The sequence below is a fragment of the Nerophis lumbriciformis genome, linkage group LG04 (assembly GCF_033978685.3).
Source record: "Nerophis lumbriciformis linkage group LG04, RoL_Nlum_v2.1, whole genome shotgun sequence".
NCBI classification, from domain to species: domain Eukaryota; kingdom Metazoa; phylum Chordata; class Actinopteri; order Syngnathiformes; family Syngnathidae; genus Nerophis; species Nerophis lumbriciformis.
Genome location: NC_084551.2, coordinates 41882501 through 41907730, shown reverse-complemented (window position 1 = coordinate 41907730; position 25230 = coordinate 41882501). Strand labels below are relative to the sequence as shown.

The 25230-nt window shown below is 43.9% G+C and overlaps 1 protein-coding gene across 4 annotated transcripts in view; it reads right to left on the bottom strand.

Annotated features, from left to right (window-relative positions):
- The window catches only part of rundc3b (RUN domain containing 3b), a 104022-nt gene that overhangs the window by 65583 nt on the left and 13209 nt on the right, over positions 1-25230 (bottom strand). For 2 of the 4 annotated variants that reach the window (XM_061955797.1, XM_061955804.1), the window contains exons 2-3: positions 11288-11403; positions 11077-11210 (exon numbers count right to left, since the gene is read on the bottom strand). In XM_061955797.1, the coding sequence (XP_061811781.1) occupies positions 11077-11210; positions 11288-11403 (250 nt within the window). Of the gene's footprint in view, positions 1-11076; positions 11211-11287; positions 11404-17251; positions 17277-18855; positions 18967-25230 lie in introns of those variants that run through there. The other 2 variants (XM_061955802.1, XM_061955801.1) reach the window with 2 other exon arrangements.

The window sequence follows — 25230 nt, the reverse complement described above, 5'->3', positions numbered from 1 at the left end:
TTCTAGGTGTTATGATTGACAATCACTTGGCATGGAAATCATGTATTGATAATGTCAAAGTAAAGGCATTCCAAATAATAGCTGTGCTGTATAAAATCAAAGATTTTCTAAATAAGAATGCATTGTTTTTATTGTTTAACTAATTGATTGATCCATATCTGACCTATTGCATTGAAGTATGGGGAAATGCCTGCAAACCATACATTAATCCAATTTTTCATTTACAGAAAAGGGCGATTAGAGTTGCCAGTGGAAATAGATACAGAGACTAGAGATGTCCGATAATATCGGCCTGCCAATATTATCGACTGATAAATGCTTTAAAATGTAATATCGGAAATTATCGGTATCGTTTTTTTAAATTATCGGTATCGTTTAAAAAAAAAAAATTAAATCAACATAAAAAACACAAGATACACTTACAATTAGTGCACCAACCCAAAAAACCTCCCTCCCTCATTTACACTCATTCACACAAAAGGGTTGTTTCTTTCTGTTATTAATATTCTGGTTCCTACATTATATATCAAAATATATAAATACAGCCTGCAAGGGATACAGTCCGTAAGCACACATGATCGTGCATGCTGCTGGTCCACTAATAGTACTAACCTTTAACAGTTAATTTTACTCATTTTCATTCATTACTCGTTTCTATGTAACTGTTTTTATATTGTTTTACTTTCTTTTTTATTCAAGAAAATGTTTTTAATTTATTTATCTTATTTTATTATTATATTTTAAACGGACCTTATCTTCACCATACCTGGTTGTCCAAATTAGGCATAATAATGTGTTAATTCCACGACTGTATATATCGGTATCGGTTGATATCGGTATCGGTTAGGGATGTCCAATAATGGCTTTTTGCCGATATCCGATATTCCGATTTTGTCCAACTATTTAATTACCGATACCGATATCAACCGATACCAATATATACAGTCGTTGAATTAACACATTATTATGCCTAATTTGGACAACCAGGTATGGTGAAGATAAAGTCCTTTTTTTTAAAAATGATAAAATAAAATTAGATAAATAAATTAAAAACATTTTCTTGAATAAAAAAGAAAGTAAAACAATATAAAAACAGTTACATAGAAACTAGTAACTAGTAACTAGTGACATTTAAACATTAAAAAAAGAGACATTTTTTTCTTCCTTTTTTCTTTTTGCCCCTCTCAGGATGTCTTTTTCTTTTACCTCCACCCCGGACAATTTTTATAGCCCTCCTCAACACTCCTTCAAGGGACTGTTTAACTTCAACACGGGGAAGGAGGAATTGACCCGCCGCCTGGCCACCCACCTCCCACCCCTTGTGACTATTCCCCAGTCAGCTGGAAGCGTCTGGCATCCGCCTTTGGAGGTGGGGGGTAGTACTGGTGGCTGTGCTGATGTGGTGGCACAGCTGCATCCAGCCAGGCTACCCCCTGCCAGACCAATACCATCTCTCTTCCATTTTAGTACTGGTGGCTGTACTGATGTGGTCGCACAGCTGCACCCAGACAGGCTACCCCTTGCCAGAGAAATACCACCTGTCTTCTGTTTTTCCCAGCCACAGCCCCCAGCCAGACAGTCAGGCCCCAGGCTAGTCCCCGAGTTAGCACCAGTCCCCGGCCTAGCGTCCGAGCTAGCACCAGTCCCCGGCCTAGCGTCCGAGCTAGCACCAGTCCCCGGCTTAGCGTCCGAGCTAGCACCAGTCCCCGGCCTAGCGTCCGAGCTAGCACCAGACCCCGGCCTAGAGTCCGAGCTAGCAACAGTCCCCGGCCTAGCGTCCAAACTAGCACCAGTACCCGGTTTAGCATCCGAGCTAGCCCCAGTCCCCGGCTTAACGTCCGAGCTAGCACCAGTTCCCGGCCTAGCGTCCGAGCTAGCACCAGTCTCCGGCCTAGCGTCCGAGCTAGCACAAGTCCCCGGCCTAGCGTTCGAGCTAGCACCAGTCCCCGGCCTAGCGTCCGAGCTAGCACCAGTACCCGGCCTAGCGTCCGAGCTAGCACCAGTCCCCGGCCTAGCGTCCGAACTAGCACCAGTCCCCGGCTTAGCGTCCGAGCTAGCCCCAGTCCCCGGCTTATTGTCCGAGCTAGCACCAGTCCCCGGCCTAGCGTCCGAGCTAGCACCAGTACCCGGCCTAGCGTCCGAGCTAGCACCAGTCCCCGGCCTAGCGTCCGAGCTAGCACCAGTCCCCGGCATAGCGTCCGAGCTAGCACCAGTCCCCGGCCTAGCGTCCGAACTAGCACCAGTCCCCGGCTTAGCGTCCGAGCTAGCCCCAGTCCCCGGCTTAGCGTCCGAGCTAGCCCCAGTCCCCGGCCTAGCGTCCGAGCTAGCACCAGTCCCCGGCCTAGCGTCCGAGCTAGCACCAGTCCCCGGCCTAGCGTCCAAGCTAGCACCAGACCCCGGCCTAGAGTCCGAGCTAGCACCAGTCCCCGGCCTAGCGTCCAAACTAGCACCAGTACCCGGTTTAGCGTCCGAGTTAGCCCCAGTCCCCGGCTTAGCGTCCGAGCTAGCACCAGTTCCCGGCCTAGCGTCCGAGCTAGCACCAGTCTCCGGCCTAGCGTCCGAGCTAGCACCAGTCCCCGGCCTAGCGTTCGAGCTAGCACCAGTCCCCGGCCTAGCGTCCGAGCTAGCACCAGTCCTCGGCCAAGCGTCCGAGCTAGCACCAGCTCCCAGGCTGGCCCCTTTGTCTCCACCAGCTCCCAGGCTGGCCCCCTCGTCTCCACCAGCTCCCAGGCTGGCCCCCGTGTCTCCACCAGCTCCCAGGCTGGCCCTGACCTCTGCACCTCGGCCGGCAGCGCCGACCTCTGCACCTCGGCCGGCAGCGCCGACCTCTGCCCCTCGGCCGGCAGCGCAGACCTCTGCCCCTCGGCCGGCAGCACTGGCTTCAGCACCTCGGCCAGCTCCTCAGCTGCTCTCCTCGTCTACGCCACCGATGATGTCATCTCCTTTGCCTCCAATGTCACTTCCTCGTTTCCGGCGAGACTCACCACGGCGCCAATCGCGTCCGCTTTCCCGGCGGCCATTCCTTGGTCGCCCGCCTCGCCTCCGCCACCAGACTCGTCCCCGGTGGATTCGGGGACACTTGGGCCGGCAACCCACCTCCAGTTCGCCCCTCCGTCCTCCCTTGACTTTTGTTCCCGTGTTTCTTGTAGTTCCAGCTAAAGGACATCTGGGAGCTGACCATAAGGAGGGGGATTCTGTCACGGCCATGCGACCTCATCCTTGCGCGCTGCAAGCACTGCAGGACACGCCCCCACACGCGCCGCGCAGACCGCGGCCACGCGCCTCCACAGCTGGCGGCAATCATCTATCAGCACACCTGCCGGTAATGAAGGAGCTGTCTTCATAAGCTTGGACAACCTGGCATGCCGGCGCCGGAATATAGTCTCCTGTACCGTAAGCCGATACCCAGCTTTATGCTCTCTTTCTGTCCTGATCTCTGTGCTTTCCCTGTGTTGATTGCCGTGTCCTCCCTCACCCCGCTGTGTGTCGTGCTCTTGGATTTTCCCTGTCTTCCTCGCGCTCCCTGGTTCTCGACTCCTCGCTCGCCCCGGACTACGACGACTCGCTCCTGCCTCTCGACCACGCTTCCGTCCATGGACACCCTGCCTGCCTTTCCCTTTTCTGACAGCACCGCTCCTCTCAACACGCACCTCCAACATTACGGTAAAACGCTCCAGTTAAATACTACACATAGTCTTACACCATACACACTCTTAGATTTTGTCACACTCCATTTCCTTAGTTCGTATATTTAGTATTGTTTGATTATTATATATATATTTAGACTATATATATATATATAATAAATCTTTGGACATTACTGTTCCCTGGTGTCAGTTGCCGTCATCTTCCCCTGCAAACCATAACAAAGACGGCAGCATCAGACAGCTCAAATGAACTGGAACTGTATATGACTTTGTATTAATAGGGTGAAGATATAAGTTTTATTTCTTTCTGCTCCTTTTCGTTCATGCTAAATGCTGTTTTTGCATTTGTTTTTAAATGAATAAAATGAATAATTTTTTTTAATGAAAATTAGCATGCTGCATTTAACTGTTTTAATGGCATTTGCTTCTATAAGCTAAACAGCAACACGCACACATAACACGCTGTTAATAACATTGATTGGCTGCATGTGAACCGTATCACAGTGTAACGACCTAACAGATAAGAGTTTATGTGAGGTCTTGACGTTGTCCGACTGTTTATGTGTCCATGAGCGCATCACTGGCTGAGCAGAGTGCGTGCATCTTTTTGTTGCTGATGTTATTTTGGTGTGGTTATGGCCGATAGCAATCAGTTTTGCTCAATAAATGATTATTGATGCAGACCACTTCCTTCTCCTCCTTCAAACGTCTCAGCTGACATTGTCATTGTTTCATCTGTTGTTGAAAATGGTACAGAATAAATAGTCCTGGGTTTTATTTTGTTTAAAGTTTATGTTGGATTTTGTCCGCTGCATATAGATTTCCAGTGCGCGGAGGACATCAGGAGCAGAGCGCAATTGTGCAGGCATGCACCTCAGAGGGAACATTCATGTGGAGTCTGTGGACAAAACAATTTTTTAAGAAGGGGCTAACGGGGTTAATGAAATTATTAAAATTTGAATATTGTATGACTTGTGGCTTAGTTTTCAATTGGATTCATTCGTATGAATGTATATTAGTTTAGTGTATGCATAATAATTTTGTCATAGAGGCTACTGGTGGCTATGTGTGGGCCCAGCTCTTAGAATTGTCGTCAACTCCCCCCACCCCTCAATACAACGGCACTGCCTAAAAGGCTCATAAATTAGCTTGGAAATGCAGATTAACCTTTTTATTGTTATTAATCCTGTTCTGCAGGAGGCGTTTATTCATTCATTTTCTAACGATACGCTTTGAACACAAAGCCACTTGGCTGTGAGACCATTTTTCAACATGCTGCTTCTGATCAGTCATATTATTCAGAATTTGATAACAGACACAATTTTAGTTCCCACAAATCAGCGTTATAATAGAACGTGAACTGTTTATACTGATGATAGTGTTACAGTGTGTAAATGTGACAAAACATTGACTATATTATACATCCTCAACAGTCCTTAGCCACACACAGATGTTGCTATAGATGGATAGATTGCACAAGTACGAAATTTTGTTTTCAGCACCAACCCGTTCAAGATTAGACAAACAAACAGTGTACAGGGTTACAGAACAAGTACGCTGATGGGTTGCCACCAGTGTTGGGACTAACGCGTTACAAAGTAACGATTTACTATAACGCCGTTAGTTTCGGCGGTAACTAGTAATCTAACGCGTTATTTTTTATATTCAGTAACTCAGTAACCATTACTACACGATGCGTTACTGCGTTATTTTACGTTGCTTTTTATGTAGTATAAAGTGTGTTTTATCGGAGCGCTGCTGTGTCATCGTTCTGATTCTTCTTGTGTCACAAGCCGGAGAAGAGAGACATGCGCTTTGGGTGTGTCTGGGTGTGAGTGTGAGTGTGTGTGTGTGTGTGTGGGGGGGGGGGGGGGGGGGGGGGGGCGTGTCTGATCATGGCAGAGCCAGAAGTCGAGTTTGCTAACATGGAGATATTTTCACTACTTTTCTTTTGTCGAGCACAAAGAAAATAACATTTTAGTTAAATGTAAATTGTGCTTTTGATCAAAGATCCCATCTACTGCCCAAAACAGCAATTCAAATCTGCTGAAACAAGCTACATAAGCAACATGCTTTGACGAAGCTAGTAAAGAGAGATAGAGACTCCAATGACACTTCACCTCCACCACCACCACTTAAGGATTAACTCTGCCTCTGCTCATCATTCAGCACTGAAGGTACACACACTCTGTCAATCAATATTCCCTCTAATTGTTCATGTGTGAGCAAACGCAAAAACTCCCTGAGCATTGAGTGGAGCCCATGTGAGCAACATCAGACGTGCACACTGTGGCTACACCAGCAGCACACCTGTCCCAAACCTGACTAAATAACAAGTTCAATCTCCATCCATCCATCCATTTTCTACCGCTTGTCCCTTTCGGGGTCGTTGGAGCCTATCTCAGCTGCATTCGGGCGGAAGGCGGGGTACACCTTGGACAAGTCCGCACCTCATCGCAGGGCCAACACAGATAGACAGACAACATTCTCTTATTATTATAATCAAATGACAGCAGTCATTTCCATTTCTAATATAAGTGTTTAGGCCCACTTACAATGACAATAACAAAAAATAATGTTTTTCATGAACTGTGTACTTGTATTGTTTGTCTGGGTGGAGGTCCTGCTTTGGAAATCGTTTGTACCCCTTTCAGACATTGCATTTAGTTGCCCTTAAAACATTCACGTGTTGCACAATGAGATGTAAGCAGGGGATCAAGTGTACATTCCTGCAACTTTCTGTTTGTAAAAAATATATTTTTATATTAGTATGTATTTAATATACTAACAGCATTTAATGATTAATATTTATAAATTAAGATTCCTAATAAATGACACTAGAATAAGCAAACATTTGATTGGTAAATCATAGAGTAACGACCTGGAATTACACTTTATGTGTGGTGTTGGAGTTGTCCGACTTTTTGTGTGGCTGTAAACGCATCACTGGCTAAGTGCCATATGTGCATGTGTTGGCGCAAGTGAGAAAGAGCGAGCGGCTGCTGTTGATATAACAGTGATGTGTTTATGGCCGACAATAAAGAGTTTGCTCAGTAAAGTGATGGATGGAATTCATGTCCTCAAAGCGTCTCGACAGACGTATTATTATATTTGAACAATGATGACGAAAACGGTTTTCTCTGTCGTGTCCGTGTTGTGTCGAAAATTGTTATGCGCTTATTTTTTTATTTGATTTTGTGCGTGGCATAGATTTGCCATGCGCAGAGGACGCTTGAGCAGTGCACAATTGCACAGGGGCACACCTTAGAGGAAACGTTGCTGTCAATTCTCTTACATACTCTTTCATTCTAGACTTCTAGAGTGTTTGATTATCACATCACTCTAAATGTATAGACTATAAAGTTCACAAACATAAAGAGGGATCCTAGTGGGCCAGGCCAATCTTTCCTTATCTCTAAACTAAAACTGGGGAAATGTGTAGAGTGTTCGGCTTCAGACATGATTTTGTGTCAGAATTTCTTGAGGAAAAAATGCCTGGTTAGGCTTTGTGTATGTAGTGTGTGCCTTTCTTGCTTTACAGCTATGCTGTTATTATGCTGTTTGTTACTTATGTATGTTATGTTGCAGCTATTTAAAATAGTTTTGTCAATTTGTTCTGGCCAGAAACAAACTGGCCTTTGTAGCATATCTTTGTCTTTGTGTGTTGTATGTAGACCACATTGCTTAGCAGAGTTCAGTGAGGCAAATGTATGTCAAGTTGATCAACAGATTGTATTATTCTCCAGTGCAATAACAGTACTGAAATGAAGGCTAAAAGGGCATTAATGGGAGCTTTAAAAAAAAAAAAAAAAAAAAAAGTAACTAAATACTTATTTTTCACAGTAACGCATTACTTTTTGGTGTAAGTAACTGAGTTAGTAACTGAGTTACTTTTGAAATGAAGTAACTTGTAACTAACTAGTTACTGGTTTTCAGTAACTAACCCAACACTGGTTGCCACAAGGTGCCCCGTAAAAGATGGGAAAAAGGTAGACGCTGGGGGAGTATGAGTAAAAAATATTCAGTTTAAGCCTGGGCCCCTGGGGAGGGGGTCCAGACTGAGGCCAAGGGAAAAAAAATCACCGCAAAGCACATATACTTATTACAACATATAACTCAAGACTTGCAACAAAGGGGAGGGAGTGGGGACTGCGTAGGCGGGCTGCTGCTATTCAAGCGCTGCCCAGCCGTCCATCACCCCTAAGGGATTCAAGTGTCGAAGGCGTGGGATGGAGGGTGGGGATGTGTGTGTGGCGTATATTTTTTGTTGATGCATGTGTGTGAGTGTGTGAGCCTGCAGCATGTCTCTGTTCTGCAACCTTGGTTTTGTTGCAGCCACCAGTCAGTTCAAAGTCAACAACAACATATGTGTGTCCATGAGAGACAAGAAGGGAGTTTGTTGTGTCTTCGCTGCACTGTTCTTAAAGACAGTCTCAAAGCCAGGGAAACAATCCAAGTTAGAATGATTTGTTTGCGATCAAAAATAACATTTGCTTTTCACTCTTAATTGTCTATTACTGGTCCTGAAGTTCATTCTGCAGGGCAGACGGTCAGATGTTATCCAAATCACAAAGTGTCCACAGTTCTGTCCGCACCCTCCAATCATTTGTGGCAGCTTTGGGGTACTTTAAAGGCTGCCAGCAACTTCCAATTTGTCGACAAACCAGAACAACGCTTACTCCAATCAGCAGATGTCCTGTTGTCAAAATTCCGAATAGGTGGATATCTTCACGTCCTCGACAGAAAGCGTCGCCAGGCATGCGACACTCCTTCTTCTCCCAAGAGTCCGCCATGTGTCCAGCAACAACAGCTCTGTCAAAACAGGCAGGTTCCCCCAAACCCAAGATCTTGTAAATTTCGTTGAGAGGCCAGTTAATTAGTTTCCTTTTTTAGATTTGATGAGCAGTGCAAAAAGAGGCAACAAGAAAGTTAAGACAAGACAAGACAAAAGAAGCAAGTCAGAGAGATAAGGGAGAGGGAAGGAGTGTCCGCTCTCGATGACTGCCTCCTATTAAAACTTCATCTCATGAAATAAAGTTTTATCCCAATATTATAACTTTATTGGAATAGTATGGTTTATTATTTGTTTAAGACATACTTAACAAGTTTTATTAAGGAACACATAGTTTAAATTTGCATAAAACCTTATGTATGCGAGTAGAAGAGTAGAGTAAGAAGAAGCAGATCATATTCCATCCTACCTCTCCTACATGTCCATTACTGATAATTTCATCACCAAAGTATCTAGTTGTTTTACATTACGTCTAATTTAATCTCAATCTCAATCTCGTTACCTTGCGTAATGACAAAGGGTTTAAAAAAATGTGCATTGCATTGCTTGTGCATTGGAAGAAATAAATATGTTAAATATTTGTGAAATAAATATATACATACAATGAAAATAATGTGTTAATAAAAATAGAAAATAACTATAAGATTTAAAAACTGAATTGCAAATTGGATATCATTTTGGAGAAGCCTTCTGCTCTGCAAGGCAAAAAAAACTATGATCAATTTGAGAGCCACACCAGACAACCAGGCAGACAAACCATTGGAATGTGTTTGCTCGCCCTAACCAAAACACTCCTTAGCTACAATTCAGCTAATTCCCTTCTCCCTTCTTTAAAAATACCTGGAATGTTGACTCTGTTCCGTGACCCCAAACGGAGCAACTTCCAGGCTTATGGACAAAACACACACCCGTAGAATACTACAGATATGCCCCACCCCCCAACCTCCGCCTTCACCGCTTCAACCTCCGCAATATGATGGACTACGGAGCAGCGCCCTGACGGCTGCAGTTTAGGGCCGAATGTCCCTCAAACGCCCCGTTGAAAGTTTTATGCATTGTAAAAATGTGCTCATATTTGCTTATTGTTGCTCGAGGTTTTTTTCTTCTGGTCTCTAACTGGACATGCAGCATGGATTGCGAGGATTGGTGACACTGGTGGCGACCAGGTCTCTGTTTTTTTGGGGTCGGGGGAGTGGCGTGGAGTGGACGTGGGGAGGGTGGTCGCCAGATGTGTGCATCGTTGCGGTTTGTGGGATTGGTTGCTCTTTTGCTACGGTTTCGGCGGCCGCAGTCCTTTGTACTGCGAACGGGCGGTGGTGGTGGTGGTTGCTGTGGATCTACCGGCGGTTGGCTTTGTTGAGTTGGGTTGGAGTGGTTGAGGGGCCGTGATTGATGGCCATGCGCTGATGGAATTGTGGGGACCTGCTGGCGTTGGCTTGCTGGCTGGCTTGGGTGCCGACATGTGGGCGGGATGCGTTCCCCGGTCAGGACTTGTGTAACACATTGCTGTGTGAGCAGCTTAGATGCAGTGATCACGTTGCGCATGGGGGCTGTGCAGTTTTTTGCGTGGAGTTGTTAGTGTGGACTCGCAGGGGATGGACTCGCTTGGTGTCGCGTCGATCTGGTGTGGAGCAGCTGTTCGCCCGGTTTGCGTTTGTTTGGGTGCCGGGACAGTGGGTTGTGTGGCTATTTCTTTTGGCTGTTGGATGAGGTGCAGCTTGGTTGGGGGGTTTGTATATGGGTGCTTTTTGGGTGCATTGAGCGATGTTACCGTGATGGTGATGGTACAGACAAGTAACATGTGCAGCATTAAAACCTAGACTCAGCGACATCCTGTTCAGTGCAAAGTAAGCTTTAAAATAAAAGCATGCCAGTATTAATCTGGATTTTACCACAGCAACCAACAAAATACAGACATTTGGGGAATTTGTTTTAGATTGTTATTCACCTGAAGAAAGACTTGTGCATTTGTGAAAACGTTGTCATTGTAGTCAAGACATACAACGATTACAGCAACAGCTTTGTTAGATACAAATTGGAAAAAAAAAAAAAAAACGCACAAATGGAAAAAAAAAACATGTCAACAAAAAAAAAGCCTTTATTATTAATATAATATTATTATCACCCATTCTCCTTATGTCTCTGGCCAAAGTCACATGAAATGGCTAGTTTTGGTTTCGCTTATATTCATAACGGCTTATGCTGACACCAATCAACAAGTCTGAGGGGCGTCGACATACAGTAAATGATTTTCACTGTATACTTAATCCTCTACCAATGTCACTGGTTTACTGGATGTGATTACAAAACAAAAAGCTGCGCAAGTTCCAAACAATGTTGAACTGATTGCTTGTTTCATTGAGTAAAACTGGGTTGTGTTTTTTCTTGACACACACACACACACACACACACACACACACACACACACACGCACGCACGCACACGCACACGCACGCGCACGCGCACGCGCACACGCACCCGCACACGCACACGCACACGTCAATCTTTCCTGACAGAGCTCTTCGTTTGCTTCCAAAGTGGATAAAGCAAAGTAAGCTAAAAAAATGTCTGCTTTTGCTTTTGGGGTTGAGAGGTTAAGTGTGACTCGATTGACAAAGAACTTTATAGAAGTCTCACCTTGGCTTTGGACGATTGCACATTCTCCATACTCTCGATGCTTCGGATGCAGTTATGAGGGACTTTAGCACAGGCCGCTTTGGCGTAATCCCAGAAACTTTGAGGACTCTCGTAGCCAAACCAAGAAGTATGACCTGGTTGATGAAAGGACAGAAAGAGATGTTAGGTCAAGGCATCAAAACAACACAAGGAGACTTTGGCTGGAGTTTACCTTTAAGTCGATGGTTGAGGATATGTTCCAGGATGGACACAAAGTTTAATACCTCTGCCAAAGTGTCATCCATGCTCTCTAAGCAGGAGAGGTCCAGGAGAGTCTTCACGGAAAACCTGAAAGTGATGGGACTTGAAGTTATGTAGGACATCATCACATAGTATTTGTTAAAAAACATTTTAGCCCCCCCAAATTTTTCAAAACCTTTTTGCATAAGCTAGCCCCCCAATATTGGACATAATGAATCGTTTGAATCTGGTCACTTCTCGCAAACACTCAACCAAGCTTCAATTTCTCTTCTCCTAAAAAAAGGCAAGGACCCGTGCACTACGTATCGTCATACTAGCCTGTTAAATGCGGACTTTAAATATTATCCAAACTGCTGGCTTTACATCTGGATGGTATTCTCCCTTCTATTATTGATGCAGTTCAAATTGGGTTCATTCAAAATAGTCACTCCTTCTCTAAATTTTGACATATTTTTAATATACAGGTAGTGTATGATGTGCCTGCTCCATAATTACCAATCCTCCTGATTTTCCCAGGAGATTCAAGAATTTCAGTGCCTATCTCGAAAATCTCCCGGGGCAACCATTCTCACGAATTTCTCCCGATTTCCACCCGGACAACAATATTGGGGGAGTGCCTTTAGCGTCCTCGCTCACCTGAAACCTTCACCCTTTAACGGCCGCATGCTGTCCTCAGTCAAGTCCGCATGCTGTCCTCAGTCACGTCCGCTTTTCCTCCATATAAACAGCGTGCCGGCCCAGTCACATAACATCTATGGCTTTTGGAACTCAGGGCACACAAAAGGTGTACACACAACAACCTATCTGGATTCGATAAGAGGATTCGCTAATGGCATCGACATCGATAATTTCTTAACAAACATCATCCCTATCCTCCTTCTTTTATTTATTTATACATATATATATATATATATATATATATGTATATATATATATATTAGGGCTGCAACAACTAATTGATTAAATCGATTAAAATCGATTATAAAAATAGTTGCCGATTAATTAAGTCATCGATTCGTTGGAACTATGCTATGCGCATGCGTGGAGGCTTTTTTAAAAAAACTTTTTTTTTTTTTTAAATAAACATTTATTTATAAACTGCAACATTTACAAACAACTGAAAAACAATATAAATACTCCTCTCTGAGCTGCCACCTTAACGTGGTAGAGGAGTTTGCGTGTCCCAATGATCCTAGGAGCTATGTTGTCCGGGGGCTTTATGCCCCCTGGTAGGGTCTCCCAAGACAAACTGGTCCTAGGTGAGGGATCAGACAAAGAGCAGCTCGAAGACCTCCATGAAAAATAAAAACCAAGGACCCAGATTTCCCTCGCCCGGACGCGGGTCACCGGGGCCCCCCTCTGGAGCCAGGCCCGGAGGTGGGGCGCGATGGCGAGCACCTGGTGGCCGGGCCTGTCCCCATGGGGCCCGGCCGGGCACAGCCCGAAGAGGCAACGTGGGTCCTCCCTCCAATGGGCTCACCACCCATAGCAGGGGTCATAGAGGTCGGGTGCGATGTGAGCTGGGCGGCAGCCGAAGGCAGGGCACTTGGCGGTCCGATTCTCGGCTACAGAAGCTAGCTCTTGGGACGTGGAACGTCACCTCGCTGGGGGGGAAGGAGACTGAGCTAGTGCGCGAGGTGGAGAAGTTCCGGCTAGATATAGTCGGACTCACTTCGACGCACAGCAAGGGCTCTGGGACCAGTTCTCTCGAGAGGGGCTGGACTCTCTTCCACTCTGGCAGTGAGAGGCGACGGGCTGGGGTGGCAATTCTTGTTTCCCCCCGGCTCAGAGCCTGTACGTTGGAGTTCAACCCGGTGGACGAGAGGGTAGCTTCCCTCCGCCTTCGGGTGGGGGAACGGGTCCTGACTGTGGTTTGCGCTTACGCGCCAAACCGCAGCTCAGAGTACCCACCCTTTTTGGATTCACTCGAGGAAGTACTTGAGAGTGCTCCCCCGGGTGATTCCCTCGTTCTACTGGGGGACTTCAATGCTCATGTTGGCAACGACAGTGAAACCTGGAGAGGCGTGACTGGAAAGAATGGCTGCCCGGATCTGAACCCGAGCGGTGTTTTGTTATTGGACTTTTGTGCCCGTCACAGATTGTCCATAACGAGCACCATGTTCAAACATAAGGGTGTCCATATGTGCACTTGGCACCAGGACACCCTAGGCCGCAGTTCCATGATCGACTTTGTAGTTGTGTCATCGGATTTGCGGCCTCATGTTTTGGACACTCGGGTGAAGAGAGGGGCGGAGCTTTCTACCGATCACCACCTGGTGGTGAGTTGGCTGCGATGGTGGGGGAGGATGCCGGACAGACCTGGCAGGCCCAAACGCATTGTGAGGGTTTGCTGGGAACGTCTGGCAGAGTCTCCTGTCAGAGAGTTTCAATTCCCACCTCCGGAAGAACTTTGAACATGTCACGAGGGAGGTGCTGGACATTGAGTCCGAATGGACCATGTTCCGCGCCTCTATTGTCGAGGCGGCTGATTGGAGCTGTGGCCGCAAGGTAGTTGGTGCTTGTCGTGGCGGTAACCCTAGAACCCGTTGGTGGACACCGGCGGTGAGGGATGCCGTCAAGCTGAAGAAGGAGTACTATCGGGTTCTTTTGGCTCATAGGACTCCTGAGGCAGCGGACAAGTACCGACAGGCCAAGCGGTGTGCGGCTTCAGCGGTCGCAGAGGCAAAAACTCGGACATGGGAGGAGTTCGGCGAGGCCATGGAAAACGACTTCCGGACGGCTTCGAAGCAATTCTGGACCACCATCCACCGCCTCAGGAAGGGAAAGCAGTGCACTATCAACACCGTGTATGGCGAGGATGGTGTACTGCTGACCTCGACTGCGGATGTTGTGGATCGGTGGAGGGAATACTTCGAAGACCTCCTCAATCCCACCAACACGTCTTCCTATGAGGAAGCAGTGCCTGGGGAGTCTGTGGTGGGCTCTCCTATTTCTGGGGCTGAGGTTGCTGAGGTAGTTAAAAAGCTCCTCGGTGGCAAGGCCCCGGGGGTAGATGAGATCCGCCCGGAGTTCCTTAAGGCTCTGGATGCTGTGGGGCTGTCTTGGTTGACAAGACTCTGCAGCATCGCGTGGACATCGGGGGCGGTACCACTGGATTGGCAGACCGCGGTGGTGGTTCCTCTCTTTAAGAAGGGGAACCGGAGGGTGTGTTCTAACTATCGTGGGATCACACTCCTCAGCCTTCCCGGTAAGGTCTATTCAGGTGTACTGGAGAGGAGGCTACGCCGGACAGTCGAACCTCGGATTCAGGAGGAACAGTGTGGTTTTCATCCTGGTCGTGGAACTGTGGACCAGCTCTATACTCTCGGCAGGGTCCTTGAGGGTGCATGGGAGTTTGCCCAACCAGTCTACATGTGTTTTGTGGACTTGGAGAAGGCATTCGACCGTGTCCCTCGGGAAGTCCTGTGGGGAGTGCTCAGAGAGTATGGGGTAACGGACTGTCTGATTGTGGCAGTCCGCTCCCTGTATGCTCAGTGCCATAGCTTGGTCCGCATTGCCGGCAGTAAGTCGGACACGTTTCCAGTGAGGGTTGGACTCCGCCAAGGCTGCCCTTTGTCACCAATTCTGTTCATAACTTTTATGGACAGAATTTCTAGGCGCAGTCAAGGCGTTGAGGGGATCTGGTTTGGTGGCTGCAGGATTAGGTGTCTGCTATTTGCAGATGATGTGGTCCTGATGGCTTCATCTGGCCAGGATCTTCAGCTCTCACTGGATCGGTTCGCAGCCGAGTGTGAAGCGACTGGGATGAGAATCAACACTTCCAAGTCCGAGTCCATGGTTCTCGCCCGTAAAAGTGTGGAGTGCCATCTCCGGGTTGGGGAGGAGATCTTCCCCCAAGTGGAGGAGTTCAAGTACCTTGGAGTCTTGTTCACGAGTGAGGGAAGAGTGGATCGTGAGATCGACAGGCGGATCGGTGCGGCGTCTTCAGTAATGCGGACGCTGTATCGATCCGTTGTGGTGAAGAAGGAGCTGAGCCGGAAGGCAAAGCTCTCAATTTACCGGTCGATCTACGTTCCCATCCTCACCTATGGTCATGAGCTTTGGGTTATGACCGAAAGGACAAGATCACGGGTACAAGCGGCCGAAATGAGTTTCATCCGCCGGGTGGCGGGGCTCTCCCTTAGAGATAGTGTGAGAAGCTCTGTCATCCGGGAGGAGCTCAAAGTAAAGCCGCTGCTCCTCCACATCGAGAGGAGCCAGATGAGGTGGTTCGGGCATCTGGTCAGGATGCCACCCGAACCCCTCCCTAGGGAGGTGTTTAGGGCACGTCCAACCGGTAGGAGGCCGCGGGGAAGACCCAGGACACGTTGGGAAGACTATGTCTCCCGGCTGGCCTGGGAACGCCTCGGGGTCCCACAGGAAGAGCTGGACGAAGTGGCTGGGGAGAGGGAAGTCTGGGCTTCCCTGCTTAGGCTGCTGCCCCCACGACCCGACCTCGGATAAGCGGAAGAAGATGGATGGATGGATGGATGAAAAACAATAATCAAAATAAGTACAAAAACAGTACAAAACAGCGCCAGGGCGGCGCTGAGGCTACGTCTCATGAGGTGGAGGTAAGCTAGCCAATGATGTGTAATGTGCAGCTCACGTGACGACGCCGTCTCCTTTGCTGGAAACATTCGAAAAATGGCGCAGGAAAACAGTACGGATAGTTCAGCGGAAAAACATCTTGAGGTAATTGCTTCAATGGAGAAAAGTGTACGACCTAAGTCGTCAAAAGTGTGGGAACACTTTACTTTAAAGACTTCAAAGAAGACCGTTTCCTGCAAAATGGCACGGAAGTACAACATTGCTTCAGGAGCACCTGAAGAGGAAACATGTTGGAGCCATGGATGAAGGGAAGAACTCACGGTACGTAACTTTTTAAGTCCATAGTGGCAACAGGCATTCATGAGTTCAGCTTTTTTGTGAGTAACGTTAACGTTATGCCTTTGTTGCAACGCGGGGCTGATAATGTGTCTCCTGCACATTTGACTCCGTTTTGAGAGAGAAAACGCACGGTTACCAATTTCGAAATAAACGTAACGGACAGAAATATCTCAGGTTGGTTTCATAATGGATCAATGTAGCCGGGCCCGATTAAGCTATATAAATATATTTAGATTTGAGTGACGCTTTAGTATAACTAAATGTTATGAAGGTGCTGGAATTAAGACAGAAACTACGAGTCGACGTCATCGGTTACGTAAATACGTCGACGCCGTTTTTGTGCGTCGACGCGTCGCATATTTAAGTCACACTACTGTCATGGCGGAGCCCAAAGCAGACGGTGCGAGCGAGGGGAAAAAAAGCACGCCAAAAGTCGTCAAAGGTGTGGGAGTATTTCAATAAACAGCCTAATAATGTTGTTGTATGCACACTGTGTCAAGCGGAAATGGCCTATCATAGCAGCACAACGGCTATGAACGAACATTTGAAAAGAAAACCGACAGCGTTCTTGCCATCACCATCAACTAGTCAATCGTCCGCGTGAGTATACGTTGTCATCATTACACAAAAACATGAATGTGTCATTTGTATCTGCATTGTAAATTCATAAACTAAAGCACCGTTTCGCTCTGAGAGGCGCGTTTGGCGTGCCTGTTCAGTGTTTACAAAGACGCGCTCCTCTTTAACGCTGTGGAGAGGCGGGGCCGGCGAAAGAGCGGCGAGGCGGGGCGCGATGATCGTGCCCAGGTGCACGATCCGCGCACCTGGGCAAGATCATCCAATCTCCTCTCGCTGAAGAAAAGGGGAGCAGCAGAGAGAGAGGGAAGAGAGACTGGAAGGAGCCAGAGTGAAGCTGACGTGGAGCGAGAGAGGAGGAGAGACAGAGGACGACGAGCGAGCGAGGAAGAGGAGCTGAAAAGCGAGGAAAGAAAGAGAAAAGAGTTGGAAGAGAAAAGACGTTGTGTAAAATTAAAAGATTGTAAACCTGGCAAAGCCGTCTGGCGTTCAGTCTGTCGGTCCTGAAAGAACCCCATTGCACAAGACGTGTCACAAACGCTACCGTTAATTAGTTGTGCAAATACCTTTTACAACATTAACAGTTACATATACTATGTACAAACGAACAATTAACTTTCACTTTAATCATACTATCATTGTTGTGTTATTAAGCAAAATAAGCAATACTTTTACTTTTGTTGAAATGTTTACACTGTTACAGAATATTTCGTTTTGCACTTTTTTGTATTGGATGTTTATCTTTATTTTTGCACATTTTAGCAAATAAGCAATACTTTTACTTTTGTTGAAATGTTTACACTGTTACAGATTATTTTCGTTTTGCACTTTTTTGTATTGGATGTTTATTTTTATTTTTGCACATTTTAAAGCAAAATAAGCAATACCTTTACTTTTGAAATGCTTATACTATTGCAGAATATTAAGATTTGCACTGGATGTTTACTTTTATATTTGCACATTAAAAAGCAAATAAGCTACTTTTAATTTTGTTAAATGTTAAATGTTTACATTGTTACAGAATATTTTGTCATGTTGTTGTCAATGTTGACTGAGTGGCCATACTTTTTTTTTTTTGTAAATAAAAGCCATGCCTTTTGAAAAAACTGGCCTACATTTATTTTTTCATCTTCATTTTAAATATATAAAAATCGGTAAAAGGAAAAATAATCTATAGATTAATCGAAAAAATAATATATAGATTAACCGATTAATCGAAAAAAATTATCTCTAGATTAATCGATAGAAAAATAATCGTTAGCTGCAGCCTTAGCTGGAATATTTCATGCTAATATTCAGAGGCAGCCTAAAATGAATCCTTTATTATTCACAACAGAAACGTGTATAATATCTGATCCAGTTCTGATCTGATGAGTTACATTTCTGTGTTATTATTGGTGTATGCTGCATCCCCAATGTCCAGATCATAGTGCCAGTATGCTGTTTTTTTCCCAATAAAATACTGGAAAGGATAGAAATGTAGTTTGTCTCTTTTATCCGATTATTAATCGATTAATCGAAGTAATAATCGACAGATTAATCGATTATCAAATTAATCGTTAGTTGCAGCCCTAATATATATATATATATATGTGTATATATATATATATTTTAGGGGTGTAACGGTACACAAAAATTTCGGTTAGGTACGTACTTCGGTTCAGAGGTCACGGTTCGGTTCATTTTCGGTACAGTAAGAAAAAAACAAAATTTACATTTTTTGGTTATTTATTTACCAAATTTGTAAACAATGGCTTTATCCTTTCAACATTGGGAACACTATAATAATTCTGCCCACGTTAATCAACATTAAATTGTCTCAAGTTGTTGCTCAGATTAAATAGAATGACAAAACTTTTCTTCTACATATAAAAAGTGCAACATTAAACAGTTTCAAGTCAACTCATCATGCTTAATTTATTACAGCATTTGGGAAGCCTGTAGTTGATTTGTATTATATAAATGTTATATTTTTATCAACATGTGAGAGACGACACGCACACACACTCACATGCACACCCACACATACAGTAAAATGAGCTAACGCTACGCTAAAAGCTAATTAGCCTTCACCTCAAGCCAGGACTGCGAGCGAGCTGAGCTGCAGTTTAAGTTTCTAGAAGGTCAACGGGCTCATAGAGATGTTACTAGTAGTTGACTGGGAGGTGTTTATTATAATTTGGAGAGAGTCAGCTGCCTGATGCTCACCTGCTAAACAACTATCTGCTCGACGCTGAAGCGCTGACTACATGCGCTCTGAATACGCACTGCTGATTGGCTGTTACCGCTCTAAATACGCACTGCTGATTAGCTGTTAACGCTTTGTGTGTACCAATCAGATGGTTGTGTGGGTGGGACAATACTGGGTGCTGAGACAGTGGCAGAAGGAGCAAAGCAGCTTGTTAAGACTTTAGCTTAGAAACTCGTTCGGTACACCCCCGTACCGAAACGGTTGAATACAAAACACGTACCGTTACAACCCTAATATATATATATATATATATATATATATATATATATATATATATATATATATATATATATATATATATATATATATATAATGTTGTCTGTCTATCTGTGTTGGCCCTGCGATGAGGTGGCGACTTGTCCAGGGTGTACCCCGCCTTCCGCCCGATTGTAGCTGAGATAGGCTCCAGCGCCCCCCGCGACCCCAAAGGGAATAAGCGGTAGAAAATGGATGGATGGATATATATCATATTTTCCGAGAGACTCCCGAAATTCAGCGCCTCTCCCGAAAACCTCCCGGGAAAAATTTTCTCCAGAAATTCAGGCGGACTCAGGTCCATGAGGACCTGAGTCCCCTAACCCACAATATTAACAGCATACCTGCCCAATCACGTTATAACTGTAGAATGATGGAGGGCGATTTCTTGGTTTCTTATGTGGGTTTATTGTTAGGCTGTTTCATTAACGTCCTCCCAGCGCGGCAACAACACACAACAACAGCAGTCACGTTTTTGTATACTGTAAAGCAGTTCGTCTGCCGTAAACAGCAATGTTGTGACACTCTTAAACAGGACAATACTGCCATCTAGTGCATTTCATGAAAGCACTTTTGTGCATGCCACACAGCAATGCATCTTCAGAGAGGGTGTTCAGCATGGTTTGAAAAATAGTGACAGAGAATAGAACAAGGATGGACAATTCAACCCTTAACTCAACAATGAGTAGATGAGTGTTATGTGTGTGTGTATATGTGTAAATAAATGAACACTGAAATTCAAGTATTTATTTTATGTATATATATATATATATATATATATATATATATATATATATATATACGTGTATGTATATATATATATATATATATATATATATATATATATATATATATACGTGTATATATATATATATATATATATATATATATATATATACGTGTATATATATACGTGTATATATATATATATATATATACGTGTATATATATATATATATATATATATATATAGCTAGAATTCACTGAACGTCAAGTATTTCTTATATATATATAAATATATATATATATATATATATATATATATATATATATATATAAATATATATATATATATATATATGAAATACTTGACTTGGTGAATTCTAGCTGTAAATATACTCCTCCCCTTTTAGCCACGCCCCCGTCCCACCCCGACCACGCCCACCCCCACCCCCTCCCCCCACCTCCCGAAATCGGAGGTCTCAAGGTTGGCAAGTATGATATATATATATACAAACCCCGTTTCCATATGAGTTGGGAAATTGTGTTAGATGTAAATATAAACGGAATACAAAGATTTGCAAATAATTTTCAACCCATATTCAGTTGAATATGCTACAAAGACAACATATTTGATGTTCAAATGGGGCGAGGGTCACCACGTTGTCAACAAATGCGTGACCAAATTGTTGAACAGTTTAAGAAAAACCTTTCTCAACCAGCTATTGCAAGGAATTTAGGGATTTCACCATCTACGGTCCGTAATATCATCAAAGGGTTCAGAGAGTCTGGAGAAATCACTGCACGTAAGCAGCTAAGCCTGTGACCTTCGATTCCTCAGGCTGTACTGCATCAACAAGCGACATCAGAGTTAGTTTCGGCGGAAACTAGTAATCTAACGCGTTATTTTTTATATTCAGTAACTCAGTTACCGTTACTACATGATGCGTTACTGCGTTATTTTACGTTACTTTTTATGTAGTATAAAGTGTGTTTTATCGGAGCGCTGCTGTGTCATCGTTCTGATTCTGATTCGGAGAAGAGAGACATGCGCTTTGTGTGTGTGTCTGGGTGTGAGTGTGGGGAGGGTGGGGAGGGGGGGAGGGGGGGAGGGGCGTGTCTGATCATGGCGGAGCCAGAAGTCGAGTTTGTTAACATGGAGACATTTTCACTACTTTTCTTTTGTCGAGCACAAAGAAAATAACATTTTAGTTAAATGTAAATTGTGCTTTGGATCAAAGATCCCCTCTACTGCCCAAAACAGCAATTCAAATCTGCTGAAACAAGCTACATAAGCAACATGCTTTGACGAAGCTAGTAAAGAGAGATAGAGACTCCAATGACACTTCACCTCCACCACCACCACTTAAGGATTAGCTCTGCCTCTGCTCATCATTCAGCACTGAAAGTACACACACTCTGTCAATCAATGTTCCCTCTAATTGTTCATGTGTGTGAGCAAACGCAAAAACTCCCTGAGCATTCAGTGGAGCCCATGTGAGCAACATCAGACGTGCACACTGTCCCAAACCTGACTAAATAACAAGTTCAATCTCCATCCATCCATCCATTTTCTACCGCTTGTCTCTTTCGGGGTCGCTGGAGCCTATCTCAGCTGCTTTCGGGCGGAAGTCATTAGTCATTTCCATGTCTAATATAAGTGTTTAGGCCCACTTACAATGACAATAACAAAAAATATTGTTTTTCATGAACTGTGTACTTGTATTGTTTGTCTGGTTGGAGGTCCTGCTTTGGAAGTAGTTTGTACCCCTTTCAGACATTGCATTTAGTTCCCATTAAAACATTCACATGTTGCACAATGAGATGTAAGCAGGGGATCATGTGTACATTCCTGCAACTTCCTGTTTGTAAAAAATATATTTTTATTAGTATGTATTTAATATACTAATAGCATTTAATGATTAATATTTATAAATCAAGATTCCTAATAAATGACACTAGAATAAGCACACATTTGATTGGTAAATCATAGTGTAACAACCTGGAATTACACTTTATGTGTGGTGTTGGAGTTGTCCGACTTTTTGTGTGGCTGTAAACGCAACACTGGCTAAGTGCCATATGTGCATGTGTTGGCGCAAGTGAGAAAGAGCGAGCGGCTGCTGTTGATATAACAGTGATGTGTTTATGGCAGACAATAAAGAGTTTTGCTCAGTAAAGTGATGGATGGAATTCATGTCCTCAAAGCGTCTCGACAGACGTATTATTATATTTGAACAATGATGACGAAAACGGTTTTCTCTGTCGTGTCGAAAATTGTTATGCGCTTATTTTTTTATTTGATTTTGTGCGTGGCATAGATTTGCCGTGCGCAGAGGACGCTTGAGCAGTGCACAATTGCACAGGGGCACACCTTAGAGGAAACGTTGCTGTCAATTCTCTTATATACTCTTTCATTCTAGACTTCTAGAGTGTTTGATTATCATATCACTCTAAATGTATAGACTATAAAGTTCACAAACATAAAGAGGGATCCTAGTGGGCCAGGCCAATCTTTCCTTATCTCTAAACTAAAACTGGGGAAATGTGTAGAGTGTTCTGGGCTTCAGACATGATTTTGTGTCAGAATTCCTTGAGGAAAAAATGCCTGGTTAGGCTTTGTGTATGTAGTGTGTGCCTTTCTTGCTTTAGAGCTATGCTGTTATTATGCTGTTTGTTACTTATTTATGTTATGTTGCAGCTATTTAAAATAGTTTTGTCAATTTGTTCTGGCCAGAAACAAATTGGCCTTTGTAACATATCTTTGTCTTTGTGTGTTGTATGTAGACCACATTGCTTAGCAGAGTTCAGTGATGCAAATGTATGTCAAGTTGATCAACAGATTGTATTATTCTCTAGTGCAATAACAGTACTGAAATGAAGGCTAAAAGGGCTTTTAAAAAAAAGAAGAAAAAAGAAGTAACTAAATAGCTACTTTTCACAGTAACGCATTACTTTTTGGTGTAAGTAACTGAGTTACTTTTGAAATGAAGTAACTAGTATCTGTAACCAGAGGTGGGACCAAGTCATTGTTTTGCAAGTCACAAGTAAATCTCAAGTCTTTGCCCTCAAGTCCGAGTCAAGTCCCGAGTCAAGACAGGCAAGCCCCGAGTCAAGTCCAAAGTCAAGACTGGAAAGTCTCAAGTCAAGTCCTAAGTCCTGCATTTTGAGTTTCGAGTCCTTTCAAGTCCTTTTAACCACGGACTAATATATTAACACAGATTGTGTATGCTTTTCAAACGCTGTATTTATTTATTAAAACAAGTGCATTTTAAATTGCAGGAAAGAAAATTGTGCTGACATTGCACTTTATAATAGCACTATTAACCAGTCATTTTAAACATTAACTCATTCCTTTACAGAACAAACACATTGAAAAATAAAGTGCAAATGTACTTATTTGTACAAAAGTGTTAACATTGAAAAAACATGACATATACGTGAACATAACAAAAAAGTTGTACTTTTTATATGTCAGGGCCCTATGCTGCATTGCATTTGCAAAAGACCAAATTAGCCAAGAGTCTGTCAGTCATTTGTGCACGATGGGGGCGTAGTATGATGCCACCATGGCTGAAAACTCGCTCCACTGGAGCACTGGAGGCAGGCACTGCCAAGACTCTCATGGCCACTCGGAACAGTGAAGGAAGAGTCTTCATGTTCAATGCCCAGAACAAAAGGGGGGAGAGAGTTGTTTTGGGTTGGTGCACTACTTGTAAGTGTATCTTGTGTTTTTTTATGTTGATTTAATTAAAAAAAGAGAAAAAAAAAAATTATTTCTTGTGCGGCCCGATACCAATCGATCCACGGACCAGTACCGGGCCGCGGCCCGGTGGTTGGGGACCACTGAGGTAAACAACCAACAGTATGTCAGAAAGCTAGCTAAAACAGTACACATATTCATAATATAGTATACATTTTAACTGACCTTTATTTTATTATTTTTGTCTTTTTTTAGGTGGCTAAAATACGCGGTGCTGCTGACCGCCGTCTAACGTTACGTGTGATATATTGACTAACGTAACCCTGCTTAAAAAAATCACTGAACAAAAAGTATGAATAAGGTAGTGAACTGCAACAGATTCCCATGTTTACAATAACGTTATAACGTTAGCAGTGAGTTTACAGCCTCACTGATTTAACTACACAGCAAATAAAAGTCACGTTACTTAGCCAATAAACGTTATCTTACATTCAAAACTTACCGTTCTTTGTGGAACTTCAAATGCCGGACGAAGTTGGAAGTTGTTGCCTCTCCATCAGTAATTTTCGAACCGCATGTGTTGCATACTGCAAACCGTTTTGTGTTGACCACCTCGTAATTTTTATACCCAAACAAAATTATTTTAGGTATCATTTTTTGTTCACTGGCGTGTGGTTTGGACATGTCTTCTTCGTTGGTTGTCCTGCAATTTGATTGGATGAATGCTGTGTGATGAAAACAAAGTAGATCTAATTTGATTGGCTGTTGTACTGAGACCACACCAGCTGACACACGCAACGCTGATAGACAAGTACACAATGAAAAATACGGAGCGCTCCCGAATAACTTTTTCATCTTTGGGTTTTGGGGAAAGTAGCAAGTCATGTCAAGTCATGTCAATTCAAAAGGCTCAAGTCCAAGTGAAGTCACAAGTCATTGATGTTAAAGTCTAAGTCGAGTTGCAAGTCTTTTTACATTTTGTCAAGTCGAGTCTAAAGTCATCAAATTCATGACTCGAGTCTGACTCGAGTCCAAGTCATGTGACTCGAGTCCACACCTCTGTCTGTAACTAGTTACTGGTTTTCAGTAACTAACCCAACACTGGTAAAGGATATCACCACATGGGCTCAGGAACACTTCAGAAACCCACTGTCAGTAACTAACTACAGTTGGTTGCTACATCTGTAAGTGCAAGTTAAAACTCTCCTATGCAAGGCAAAAACCGTCTATCAACAACATCCAAATACGCCGTCGGCTTCGCTGGGCCTGAGCTCATCTAAGATGGACTGATACAAAGTGGAAAAGTGTTCTGTGGTCTGCAAGGGATACAGTCCGTAAGCACACATGATTGCGCGTGCTGCTGGTCCACTAATAGTACTAACCTTTATCAGTTAATTTTATTCATTTTCATTAATTACTAGTTTCTATGTAACTGTTTTTATATTGTTTTACTTTGTTTTTAATTTATGTGTCTCATTTTATTTTTTAAAAAGGACCTTATCTTCACCATACTTGGTTG